This window comes from Rhinolophus ferrumequinum, chromosome 10 (assembly GCF_004115265.2).
Source record: "Rhinolophus ferrumequinum isolate MPI-CBG mRhiFer1 chromosome 10, mRhiFer1_v1.p, whole genome shotgun sequence".
Taxonomy (NCBI): Eukaryota; Metazoa; Chordata; class Mammalia; order Chiroptera; family Rhinolophidae; genus Rhinolophus; species Rhinolophus ferrumequinum.
In genome coordinates this window covers 90,913,821-90,927,930 of record NC_046293.1, presented here as the reverse complement: position 1 = coordinate 90,927,930, position 14,110 = coordinate 90,913,821, and the positions used below count along the sequence as shown (strand labels likewise).

The following is a 14,110-nucleotide window of genomic DNA, read 5'->3' as shown; positions in this document are numbered from 1 at the left end:
AAATAAAAACTGAAGTATTCCAAACAATCAATAGTTAAGCAATAGTAAATCTAAAATTCTAATGATAAAAACGGTGTGTTTCTGTGTCTGGATTTTCATCTTTATTGTACTAATGAACGGGAAGCTGAAACACTGAGCAGCTGACAATCATAGGGTAGGGTAGGGTAACCACCCCCACCCCCGTCCCGCCCCCAACAATCAGGGGATGGAACAGAGGAAAAGATCGCTAATATAAAACACAGAGCAGAATTTAGAAACAGGCTGGTTTTTCTTTTTAAAAATAGGGGGTTGGTGGGTGTTCTACAATCGATCTCTTCAGTCCAACACCATAATGCTAACCATGGAGGAACTGGGGTTTCTTTTTACAATAGTTACATATCATTTATAAAAAAGTTTTTTGTTTTGTTTTTTTAACACCATTTCTTTCTTTTCCACCATTTTCTTAAGCTTCTTAGGGAGCTCTTTTCCTCTCTCCCTCCAGGAGAACTCTCCCTCTTTCAAACAGCCTTCTCTGAAGTTATCTTTGACCTCTTCAAATCACCAATCCAATGGCTGTGTTCAACTGTCATTTTCCTGTATTTCTCCACATCGCCCAGCGAGCTTTGCAGACCTGGAGCTGCAGAATCCATCCTTTGACCATCAGCAGCGCCACTCTCGGCGTCTTCCCCACATCCTTCACTGAGCTGCCTGCCATACCTGTCAGGAGCCACCTTCCTGCAGAGCACATTACAGGACAGTCCAGTGTTTTGTACGTTGCTGTTAGTACAGCATCTCTTGCCTTGCAGCTAAAAGCTGCCTTAACTGACACAGCCTCCTTCATGCACTCCGGTGTTGGTGGTCATGTGTTCCTACCTGTTCTCCAGTAACACCAGCGATGAACGTCCTTTCCTGTTACCAGTGCCTTCAGCATTTCACTCCCATTCCACTCCAGTAGTTAGCCTTTCTTCCTCCACTATTTCTATTCCAGCTACCAATACCAGATTTAATCTGCAACATTTAGTACACAAGACACTCTTAGTCTGAAATGTTATCATTCTTGTCTTCAATGCCTGAATCAAATGATAAACACTAGAACCTGGCATTCTAGGCTTGCCACCACGTCCCACCTACTGTCTCTCAGCCGGTTTCATTAGCCCTCTGTAAGAAAAGAACCCTGATCTGGCTAGACTGACTTACTCACTATGAACCTCCAAGTCCTCCCTTCTCCAGGAGGCACTGCACTCATGCTTACTGCCTGCCTCTCAACTCCTACAGCAATCAGATTCTCTTATCACTCGTGTGGCACATAACGTAGGTTTTATATTATCATTGTCCCCCATTCACCCTTTTTAAAAAAACATACTCTAATTCCCCTGGGCAGTGAGAGAATACCAATATTGCCACATATCTGTGCAACCTTAATATTAATAATGATGACAACAGACAGAAGGGATACTGATTGGGATTTGAGATTTTCCTTTTCTTTTTAATTCCACTATCACTTTAAAGAGTTACATATTGCCGAAATTCAAGTACAGTTAGGGGTAAATGAAGATGGGTTCCGTCACTGAAAGTGATGAAAATCCACTGTTATGAGGGCACAGGTATCATCAACATCAATCAGGACATTCCCTCCCTCCCAACCCCTAACATCTAGTAAGGAAGGCTGGGGAGCTGCTTTAACACAAAAACAAAACAGAGAGAAACATAAAAAGCATAAAAAACAGAGAGAAAAGTCTTACAGAAACAATGTGAAAAAAACTAGTAAGTTTGTGTCTAAGAAGGAAAAAATCCAAAAATAAATCCTTTAATTATGGCATCAGGTGAAATTTTTCTTTAAATCACCCTTTCCCCTCTACCCAACTCCCACACAGGCAGGAGCCTCTTTCCGATGCTGTTCCTCACCAGCAGCAGGCCTCAGCCCATGCTGTGGACTTCCCTCAAATCTCTGAAAGGTCCACAAACCCCACACAATCAGCAGCTGGCCTCGGAGTGCCCTGGACCTCTTTGTAAGCAGCGGCTCCCAGCTGGCATTGGCATCAGCCAGCCTTGGTCTGCAGCCTCTCCCAGGTGCCTCCAAGCCCAGCAAAGGCAGAGGCTGACCTAGGCCTTCAGAGCCCCTCCCAAGAGTGCCCAGAACCAACAGCCCCAGTGGCCAGCTGCACACCACGCCAGAACATCACCCAATTATCTCCACAAAGGACACGCCCAAAGGGTGGACTCAGCAGGCACCAGAGCCCCAGTAAAACGAATCTCACTCCATGGGGTCAGCCCCCCCACAACAGCTTGTCCTCTGTAGTCACCACCAATCAGTCCAGCCAGTCAGCCTGAGGGTCAATTTCACCCACTGACCAAGGCTCAATACAACAGGACACACACAACCCACACAAGGGACACCCCAGGAGTACCCAACTCAGGTGACCAGGGAGACTGAGGCACTGGGTCCCATAGGACACCTACTACATAAGGCCACCCTGCCAAAACTGGGAAGCGTAGCTACCTGATATGTAGAAACACAGAGAGGCAGCCAAAATGAGAAGACAAAGAAGAATGTCCCAAATGAAAGAACAGTAAAAAACTCCAAAAAAATAACTAAACAAAATGGAGGCAAGCAAGCCACCAGAGACAGTTCAAAACAATGGTTATAAGAATGCTCAATGAACTTAGGGGGAGAACAGATGAAGTCAGTGAGAACTTCAACAAAGATAGAAATCTTAAAAAAGAACCAGTTGTAAATGAAACATATTAATAACTGAAAAGATTACATTAGATGGAATCACCAGCAGACTAGATGAAGCAGAGCATCAAATCAGCGATCTGGAAGACAAGGTAGCTAAAAACACCCACTCAGAACAGCAAAAAAGAAAGAAAAAAAAATTTTTTAAAATTAGGCTAGTTTAAAGGACCTCTAGGACATCAAGTGTAGCAACATTCACATCATAGGGGTACCAGAAGGAAGAGAGCAAGGAATTGAAAATCTGTTTTCAAGAAAGAATGCCTGAAAAGTTCCCTAACCTGGCAAAGGAACACACATACAAATCCAGGAAGCACAGAGTCCCAAACAAGATGCACCCAAACAAGCCCACACCAAGACACATTATAATTAAAATGTCAAAGGTTAAAGACAGAGGAAATCTTAGAAGCAGCAAGAGAAATACAGTTAATTACCTACAAGAGTGCCCCCATACGACTGTCAGTTGATTTCTCAACAGAAACTTTGCAGGCCAGAAGGGATTGGCATGAAACATTCAAAGTAATAAAAAGCAAGAACCTACAACCAAGAATTCTCTACCCTGCAAGGCTGTCATTTAGAATTGAAGGACAGATAAAGAGTTAACCAGACAAGAAAAAGCTAAAAAAGCTCATTACCACCAAACCAGTATTACAAAAACTGTTAAAGGGACTTCTTTAAGAAGGAAAAAAAAAATTAAAAATATGAATAATAAAATGGCAAGAACTACTTACCTATCAATAATCACTTTAAATGTAAATGGATTAAATGCTCATATCAAAAATAGGGTGGTTGAATGGTTAAGAAAACAGAACAAACTGGTGGCTGCAAGACGGGAGGGTGTTGGGAAGCTGGGTGAAGAAAGTGAAGGGAGTAAGAAGCACAGACTGGCAGCTACAAAACAGTCATGGTACAGCACCGGGGGCAGAGTCAATCACATGCTAGTAAGTATGTAAGGTGCCAGGTAGGTACCAGACTAGTCAGGGGATCACTTCTTAAATTATATAAATGTCTAACTGCTATGTTACACACTAAAACTAATACTGAATGTCAACTGTCACTGAAAAAAAATTTTTTTAAACTAATCTAACAAGTTTGAAAAAAAATAAATCACCCTTTCCTCCATGTAAGTGTCCCCTGAACAAAGGAGTCCAGGACACTGATTATAAAAATTGTCTCCCACACCTAAAAGAATCTGCAATCACAACGCGACAGGGAGACAGAAGACACACAATGGGAATGGGGGAGAGAAAAGATTCGCTTAAGATGACCTGTTTGTTAATTTAGCACATCTTTTGGTGAAGCCAATCAACTGTCCTTAGAGCCATTGTTCCTGAAACAAGGAAGGCCGGGGGAAGGGGTGTTCATTAGAAGGAACTGGTCGCAGGAGAAAAGCATCTGCGTTAACTGGGCTGCTCCAAGGGCAGCTTCAATTGGGAGAACCTACTCTCTTCTCAGGAACTATCAACTGGAGGTGATCTGAAGGTTCAACATTAAAAACATGAAGCGGTTAATGTAGTCATGACCCTATCACTTCCTCTATTTTCACTTTATTTTTGGAGGTTACGGGTGGGGGGAGGGGCACAGAAGGATGCACAGTCTGTTGTGACAACCATTCACGCATTTAATTCAGGTGGCCACATGGCTCAGTGACATATTGCCAAGTCAGGCAATTACTCTGGCAAACCCACCCCAGGGAAAAAGCAGACCCAACAAAGCTCCTAAAAAGTCTGGGCTATAGAATCGAAGCTAAAAGCTGATCATTAGAATATGACACTTACAAGAACATGACATCACTTAAACCAGCCAAGTATCATAAAGGTCACCTGAGGTCAGGGACTTTAAACAGGAGAATGAAACACTATCATCCATATATTTTTACATAAACCATATTACATTTTAAATGGGTGTGTGAATAATGAAGTCAAAACAAAGCACAAATGAGAATTATTCTGAAGGGTCATTTGCTCTGAGGAGAAAACTACTTTTGTCTGCAAAAGTGACTGACTTCACACCCACTTACTTATACAAATTCTGGGATTTATACCCTAGCAGGCCAGAAATTCTACCCCACCTTGGCCACAGCCCAAACAAACCCTAGGACATCACTAGAGTAGCACAATGAAGCAGGACAGGAAAAAAAGGGGAGGGGTGACTAAGCCTTACTTCCCAGTCAAAAAAGATAAAGAACAAAAAAGAAGACACTGTGCCCATGCGGGGACCAGATACCCCAAGATGGCAAAGATGTACCTTCAGATGGACCCTTTCCGTAAGATACCTTCAGAAGCCACAGGTAAATGACAACACCCCTTTGCAGTTCTACAGCAGCTTTCTTCCAAGACTTACTGCCCTTCACTGTGCACTATTATTACTGCTTAACTCAGCATCACTAGAGTTTTTTTCTCCAAACCAAAATAAAAATCTATTTCAATCCATGAAATATTTTGCCATACTTGACTAAGAGGAAAATCCAATGGGAGTAATCATGAAAAATATTTAGAGCGACAAAAAGGGTTCTGTCGTTGGTGTGCTCTAAATCAAAAATTTTGATGGAATAATAAACTTTACATAACTCGATAGATGCATATGTACCAAATGAGCATACAAGGGCAGGGAAAGACACACACACACACAAACCCTTCAGCTTAGGTCCCCTGAACTTCTGACCTGGTCAGGACTAACCCCCTCCATAGTCCGCCACTGCACAATGCTCCAGAAATTTGTCAAGAAGAGCCTGTGCCCTGACAGGCGATGGCAGCAGCGGAAGGCAGCCTGGGCCATGCAACACTCCTTTTTCCACAACACACCCGGTGGCCAGGCCCTGCCGGAGGGAAGACTGTCTTTACAGGACCCAGTCAGCTTCCCAACTGCCTCCAAACCACTCTTCTTCCCTTAAATTACTCCACAGGAAAGAAAAAAAAAATTACATCTGTTTCCCAGGTTTCTGACATGTGCAACTGCTAATGACACACATCTGGGAGCAACTTTAACTTCCTTCAATTTCTGTAAACAAAAATATTAAAGGTTTGCATTTAAGGTGAAAAATCGCTAATCAGAAGGAAAAACTCGTCTACCTCATATACAGTGTGGCTTCTATACAATGACCAACACTTAAGCCTTCCCTTAAACCTTAAAGGAGTGATTCTCAAGCAGGGCAATATGTCTGGAGACAGTTTTGTCACTGGGGCTGCTACTGGCACCTAGAGGGCAGAGGCCAGGGATGCTGCTAAACATCTGAAAATGTATATGACAGCTTCCCACATCAAAGACTTATCTGGCCCAAAAAAAAAAAAAATAAAAATCAACAGTGCTGAGGCTGAGAAACCCTGCGCCCTAAAGAAACCCACAGAAACCTGAGCTCAATATTATCATCCAACAATTCCTTTCTCAATCATAAGAACTACTGAAAAAAAAGACTTTCCCAAGTTTTCCAGTATAAATTAATATTTGTTAGAGGCTAATGTCTAGAAGATATAATAAAAGCATCCAATGAAATATGAAAATACAGGGAAAGGGCAACACAGCTCTCTGAAGAGGGTGCAGTACTGAGTGAAAGGTAAGCCACAAGCCAGAAGCTGTAACTGGATTTCATTCAAAGTTCTAAGAATAAATCATGTTAAACATAATAGAAGAAAAAAAAGTGAAGGGAACATAATTCACGACCTTGAACTTCCAGAATTCTGCATAATCTCAGAATCTTAGCTCAGTTTGAGCACCTTGGAGATAGTGAAAATGCCAATCTTCAAGCCCTAAAAGCCATTTCCAAAGCAGCATATTTGCAGACCAAACTTCCACAGAAAGACAAATAAATTAATGTAAACCACAAACACATCAAAGTATGGATTTGCAGCGTTCACTTGGTACAACATTAATTTGTAAGATACAGACCCTAACACAGCTCATAACCTTGATCTTAACCAGTGAGGTCAGTGATTTTCTGAATCAGCTAATAGCGCTATGCATGCTGAACAACATTCCTAGAATCATAGAATTTGAGTCCTAGCAAAAACCTAGGAATCGTCTAATCTGAAACTCCCACCTTATAAATGGAGCATCTGAAGAAGTGATCTGCCTAAGATCAACTCAAGTTAGTGACAGAAATGGGCCCACAATCCAGGTTTCTGACTCTCCGTTTGATCCCTTTTGAAAACACGTTTAATCACATCAACTAGATCCGATCTACGTGTAAGACCATATAGTTAGAAGCCATGCAGTTCTGTCCCCTTTGGCTCTGTCCACACTGAAGTTGTACGTTAACCCGCCTTTGCACTCGAGGTTTGCCAGCATTCTGTCAGTGCTCTTCAGCCTTACCCCTAACTCACCACAAGAATCCAGCACTGAGCCTCTTCTGATCAAAGGTCAGACGGACGGTTGTACCCAATGCTGCCAAGTTGTATTTTAGGCTATCGCGTCCCCCAGAAAATGAAGCAAGACCGAACTAAACACTTCCATCATAAAGCCAGCCAGATGCTAACACAGGCTGTCCTTCAGAGACGAGAGTACTGACGCTCCCAACTACCCCTGTGAAGCTTCACATAGCAGGCAAGAACAACAAAAGAAGACTTCCCTTTCAGAATGTTGGTATAAACAGAAAGGGATCCAGTATTCTGGCCAGGTACACTCTGACTGAACAGTCTCCCCTTTCAGGGTTTCAAATCGCAGAGATGTGCCCCTCTGTAACTGACATCCTGTTCTTGGGCTTTTCTCCTCAGAGGAGAAAGGGAAGATCTTGAATCTTTTAGAAGACATTTATCATCTGGTATCTTACATTAAATAGATTCATGTGACAAATTACTAATTTTTAAGTCACTTATCTCCAAGCCTGCTCAAACACCATGTTCTCAGTGAGGCAATACCCAATCACCTTATTTTAAATAGCAACAGCCCACCCCTCAACCTGGCCCTCTCTGTGCCTCCACCCTACTTAATTTTTGTCACCCTCTGACATACTCTAATTACCAATTTGTTACCGTGTCCTTCCTCTAAAAAGAGGGCAGGTATTTTGTGTTATGTTCACATCTGTAGTTCCAGCACCTACTGTGCTTCCCCGAAAATAAGACCTAGCCGGACAATCAGCTCTAATGCATCTTTTGGAGCAAAAATTAATATAAGACTGGGTCTTATTATATTATATTATATTATATTATATCATATCATATCATATCATATTATATTAAGGCCCGGTCTTACATTATAGTAAAGTAAGACCGGGTCTTATATTAATTTTTGCTCCAAAAGACGCATTAGAGCTGATTGTCCGGCTAGGTCTTACTTTCGGGGAAGCACAGGAGTATATTGCCCCTAGCACAGCAGATGCTCAATAAATATTTGCTGAAAGGAATGAAATCGTGAACTTGTCCTTCTGTCCTTAATTCAGCAGAAGTTTTAAAAGGATCTTCTGTGCCCACAGTACTAAGAAACAAAGAACTCTAGATTGGTACTGTGGGATCTCAGCCGTTATTTAGGTCTAGTACATCATTTCACAGATAATGAAAACTGAAGTAGAAACTGTAAGGCAGTAGCAACAACTCGGACTTAAAGTAGAAATTGGATAAAATGTAGTATCCAAGTGAAAGTCTGCGCGCAAGCAACTTAGCTTCTCTAAACTTCCAATTTCCTCATCTGTAAAATGAGGATAACTCCTACCTCATCGTGATGGTTAAGGATGGCTAAGGATAAAATGAATAACATTTGGAAAATATACAAAGTGCTATACAAGTGTCATTTATCACTATGCTATTTTGACCTGCTGTAGGTCACAAGAACTAGTAAGTGGTACAATTACAGTAAGAGTTCAAGTTTCCTAACTCCTGGTCCAATGCATCTTCTGTCATGAAACTAGGCTTCTGATTCCCCAATTCAAGCCAACTTAGTCTTTCATCTAGTTCAGGGGCTCTTAACCTTTGTTCACTTGGGGACCTCTTTCAGAATTTGATGAAAGCAAAAGTCCCTCTCCTCTCACACAGTTCAGATGTGCACACCAACACAAAATCTTTAGTTCACCCCAGGCTTAGGAACCACTGCTACGACTTAGGTCCTACTAAGTTACCCTCAGCAATTTTATTACTTATTTCCACGCTTAATAATTCATGCGTTGGTGCCCCTAATTAAGAGGTTGGATCCAAGGAAACACAGAGTGGAATTCAGGAATCTGAATTAAAGATACTGCCCCCAGATCAGCACACTGATTAGTGAGGCCTTTAACCACATGTAACCACACCCAGGGAGGGGACCCAAAGAAGGCAAAGGCTTACGGACTCAAAGGAAGGAAGCTCAGGAAAACAGCAGACAGGATGATCAGATGATTTTGTATCACGCTGCTATACTATACAAACCATTCAGGTAATTGTACAGCACCCTTTTCAAACAGCCACCTAGAGGCCCCAAGGTCTCTTCTCTACAGAAAATATGCCCCAACTGTTTGTGATAGAATTTCTGCCCCCAACTCCATACCCATCACGATTAACTCCAGACTAGATTATTAAAAATGATTCTATCCTCCCTCATCTTCCTTTGGTCAAGTAAGACACTATATTCACTGTAGAGAGCATTTGGCTAGGAAAAAGAAAAATCAGTACTAAATCTTTGGGGAGATCAATTCACCCTTCTTCATTTCTCAAATCAGGACAAAATTTAACCAGCCTAACCCATTGGAACGTTCAACGATTATAAAATACTTTAAGTGAAGTGGTTCTGAAACATTAACAGATAATCTTTTGAGGCAAAAGAAGTGAGTTACAAGCTTCTACGGTAATCTCCTGGTTCCATTTAAAGTAAGCACCTAGTAATAAATAGGTGCTTAATAATACCAACTACTGAACGCAATGTCATTAATCTACTATTGTTCAGCTGTATCTCAATCTCACCTGAAAAACAAAACCAACACCCAATCTATGGCACAAATATTATACATTGTGAGAATATTTGGGAATCTCTAAATTTGTTAACAATTAATAGCTTTTATCCCTCAGTGGTGGGAAACAGTGTTAACAGTTAACTTTTATCTTTGAGTGGTGGGATTTTAAGTGACTTTAATTCTCTACCTATATTTTGTTATTATTTTCAAATCTTATGTAATGTTTATGCATTATTTTTAAAACCAGAAATTTTGAACAATTTAAAGTATTATGTATACATTCACAGATTTTTGCTCTGATGACTACAGAACCCCAATTTGGGCAGCAACATACAAGTCCTTAAACATATTCCAAAAGCAAGACTCAAGTATATGGACTCTTCTGAAGAAATCCTGTATGTTCAAGATTGATTAACAGAGTACAAAGTATTTTTATATACGAAAATAAAAATATCCATGCTTTGGGGACCAGTTCTCTTAAGTGGGAGGTCTTGACTGCTTGCAGAATTGCAACCTGAATACTCCCAGCTCTTCACCTAGCTGAGATTGCTTCACTTTAGATAAAAGAAGCCAAGTCCTTGAGGATACTGCTTCCTAAATTGTCTATAAACCCATGGGTTCAGCTTGGTGATCAAGGGTAAAATGAGATCTTCCCCATAGGTGAAAACTGTCTTCCTAAAAGCTGATATCCAACTTCTACCACTTGGTATTACTCACCACTTTTATATTTTAAGGTTGTGGAAAATTAAGATTGTAGGGCCTTTCTAGCTGACCTAACAGACACAGTACATTAGAATTGTTTTCATTTTCTTGGTCATTGGTTTGTTGTTGTTTTTTAAGATGGGCACAGCTCACTTTGGTGGATCAAACCCGTAACCTTGGTGTTATTAGTACCACGCTCTAACCAATTAAGCTAACCAGGTTTTGTTTTTTTAAAGAAAGGTCTTCTACTGCATCACAAATTCTAACCAAGGAATTGTTTCTCAAACTGTCAGGACAATAAACTACTAGATAAAAAAAAAAAAAAAACACCTAAGCAAAATAAAAATCAATTTATGTATACTTAAGAGAATCACACTGTTAATGTTTTTGGTGAGTTCTGCACTGTCACTGAGTCAAATTTGTTAGAAAATTTGTTAGAAGCCTAAAAATATATTTTAAAATTTAAATTCCTGATAACTGAAAACTTGGTTAAAATTTACATTAACCATTTCAAAACACACCTTAAACATGAGAAATGAGAAGGACTATACAAGAACTGCAGAAAAAATTACTATCATTTGTTATCAATAAAAAGATATGGACAGTTATCAAAATGGATTCTAAATATTCATTCCTATTGCATGTATTTCAAACATCATATACATTAACAACAAAAAAGTGTCAATTCCAAGAAAGTCATCTCAAATAGCCCTGATCATTCACCTGTAACAATGGTTTTTCATTTCTGTTGTACACATTTGACCTCCTTACAATTTCCTTTAGGAATTAAACCAGCTAATACTTAGAAACCACAATTTTACTTCTCAGAACATAAGACAAGTTAGATTATTCTAGAACCTGTATCTATAACAACTTAAGGTAAAATCAGTTACCTCTATTTTTCCTTCAACAAAATGGGGATATATGGATTTTGAAAGATGAGTTTTTCCACAGTATTTTTAGAAGGTCCTTATGCTCTAAACTTATAATTCAGCACCACCTCAGTTTCATTATCTTGCAAGGAAGAAAATGGGCTGGGGGCAAGTTTACCAGCACCCAAGATGGCATTGTCGCAGGCAATTCCCTCCCACAATAGCCACCATTTTGAGCACCAGAATATAAACTACTTACGATTTTATACCACCTAAAAGAAACTACAGGTTTACCAGAATAATTATTAAACCTCTCTTGATTTTTAGCATTCCGAAAATTTTCATTTCTGTGGCCCCGTTTCTCTTCTTCAGTCAATATAAACAGCTGTCCCACTAGAATTTTTAGCAAAAAGCGTGCTTGTTACAGTCACGATCAAACTTTGAAAACAAACACTATGATGGTACCTAAAATGCCCAAGTTATTACATCCCTAAAAACAGCTCAGCCTACGATTTAATCACATTGTTTTAATCATCTTAAGGGAACTAAGAACAAATCGCAATAGCCAGTGAATAATCCTAGTTTATCAGCCTCCATTCCTCTTCATTCTCCCACTTTACGTCTTTTGATCTTTTTATTTTTCCGATTTCATTAACTCTGCAGCAAGAACAAGTTCCCACACTTCATTCACATGAGAAGCAAAAGATATTTCCGCAAACAACACTGAATCTAAAAATAAAGGTGAGGCAAAAATCTCAGGCGTAAACGAATTAAAATCAATCCGAAAATGGCAGAAAGATAGGTGGGGGGTGGGGAGATAACGATTTGTTCCTCCAAAAGTGATTCTTATTTTGATTACTCCATCAGCGAACCCAACGGCAGAAACTGAAAAGAAAAACTGACCGACAGATTTCATTTATTTACCTTTGTCCAAAGGCAAAAGGTGATAAGTCACTACGCATATCGCCATAGGCGAGCAAGCAATTCAACCTGCCTACCAATCAAGTATTTCACACCCTCTTCCAAAAATAAAAATAAAAGGAGGATGCTGTTGGGCTAGTTGCTCGTTTTGGCTATGGTGTACATTCCGTTCCTCACACTCCCGCCACCACCCCTGCTGCGAGGACCCCAGATTTCAGTCCGGTTATCACAAAGCCTCGGGTGTGAAGCACCTTCGGCCTGGCCAGAAAGCAATCACGTTCGCCCGAAGGGATAATGGTGGCGAAATCGCCTCAAAAGAGCTCTCGAGATCCCCGCATAAAGAGGGCTGTCTCTTCCGAGAGGAACAGAACTGTTAAAGGATAACGGAGTCCTAAACTTTCCCTCCGCAGCCTCGGAGCCAGGAGCCGGGCCCCCGTCCCCGCCGCCCCAAGTTAGCCCAAAGCGTCCGCCGACGTGGGGACGAGCCTCTCCCGGCACAACGGCCCCCGCCCGGCACCCCGTCCCGCACTGAGCGGCGGGCTCGCCGATTCCAACGCCCCCGAAGGGAGCGCGAGAAGTCCCGGGAGAGCGGCAGTCCCACTCCCACAAAAGCGCGCTCCCTCCGCCCTCCCGCCGCCCGCTCCGCCTCGCCCGAGCAGGCGCGGTGCGCTCGGCGGCCGCCCGCCAACATCCCGAGCCCGGACGCCCGCACTCGGCGGCCCCCGCCCACCCGCCCTCCGGCGGCCCGCGCCTCGTGCCCCCACCGAGACCCGCCCTCCGGCAGCGGCTGCCTGGCCACGTCTCCGGCGCCCGCTCCCTTCCGCGCGGAGTTCCGGGACGCCCCGAGGGGCAGGGGAAGACGGGCGCTCCGCGCGGCCACTCACCTCGATCTCAAAGTCGGGCAGGCGGAACGCGGTGCGAAAGAGCGAGCAGAAGTGCGCGATGGCCGGGACTTCCCACCAGGAGCGGAGCTCGCCCAGCCCGGCCGCGCCGCCCTCCTCCGGGCACATCTCCCGGCCGCGGCGGTGGCGGCGGCGGCCCCGAGCTCGACGCGCGCCTCGCGGCCCCACGCTGCCCGCCCGCCCGCCCGCCGGGACTCCCGCCGCGGCGCAGCGCCTCAGCTCCTCGGGCGGGGGCGGCGGCGGCTGCTCCTCCCGCTGCTGCCGCCGCTCGGCGTGTGCATGAGCTGAGGGCGGGCGAGCGCGCGGGGGGCGGCGGCGGCTCGGGCCCGAGTCACTGAGGCGGCTGCTGCTCCGGCTGCCCGCGGGCTCCGCGCGCTCGCCCCATCGCGCGGCTGCGGCGGAGGCTGCGGCCGCCTCCAGTCCTGTACAATGTAATCATCTCACCGCCGGGGAAAACAGATGGGGCTGGGGGCGGGGGCGGGGGGGGAAACGAGCGACGGCCTGGGGGAGGGGCCGCCACGAGGAGGGGGCGGGGCTGCCCTACCACAACAACAACCCCCGCCCCCACCCCCGGCCCGGACAGATGCACGGGAAGAGAGGGGGAGGGGAGAGGGAACTAAACGCCCAAAGAAAGAAGAGGAGTGTGACTTGAAGGGAGCGAAGCGCAACCCCAGGAACTGCTGTGATCCCCACTTCGGCTTCCAGGTGTTGGGACTGAGAAGTTTAATGACTCTGCTGAATGACGATAATAAGGGTCTCTCCCCCCACACACTTGGCCTTAGTGGTCGCGTCCTTTTAAAGAGCCCGCTGGGTGGTGCTTTCCGTAGTGGCTAGATCCAGAAAGACGCACGTGTGGAAGTTCAGTTATTATTGGTGCTACGGTAGTACCGGACAACCAGTGGGCTGTGCACGCCAGGAATCTGTGGCTTAGAGAAATTCAGTGGATTCCACCTGTTCTTTTACACTTTTATCCCATCCAAGAAGCTCTAAGGAACTCTAAAGTGGCTCTTTCCTCAGAGGGAAGGTGGTGGGGCTGGTTGAGCTGGAACCGAGTGGGATGGAGGCTGGAGTGCGGCGGGAAGGGCGGGGTAGTGGAGGCACCAATCAGCAGCCGTGCGGGTAGAGCGACACACACAGCCCCCCCCTC

The 14,110-nt window shown here is 44.0% G+C and overlaps 1 protein-coding gene across 2 annotated transcripts in view; it reads right to left on the bottom strand.

Annotated features, from left to right (window-relative positions):
- LOC117029067 (cat eye syndrome critical region protein 2) overlaps window positions 1-13,124 on the bottom strand; it is a 154,202-nt gene extending 141,078 nt beyond the window's left edge. For both annotated transcript variants that reach the window (XM_033118050.1, XM_033118051.1), the window contains exon 1: window positions 12,946-13,124. In XM_033118050.1, the coding sequence (XP_032973941.1) occupies window positions 12,946-13,071 (126 nt within the window). In that variant the 5' untranslated portion in view covers window positions 13,072-13,124. The remainder of the gene's footprint in view (window positions 1-12,945) is intronic.
- Between the last annotated feature and the right edge of the window lie 986 nt (window positions 13,125-14,110).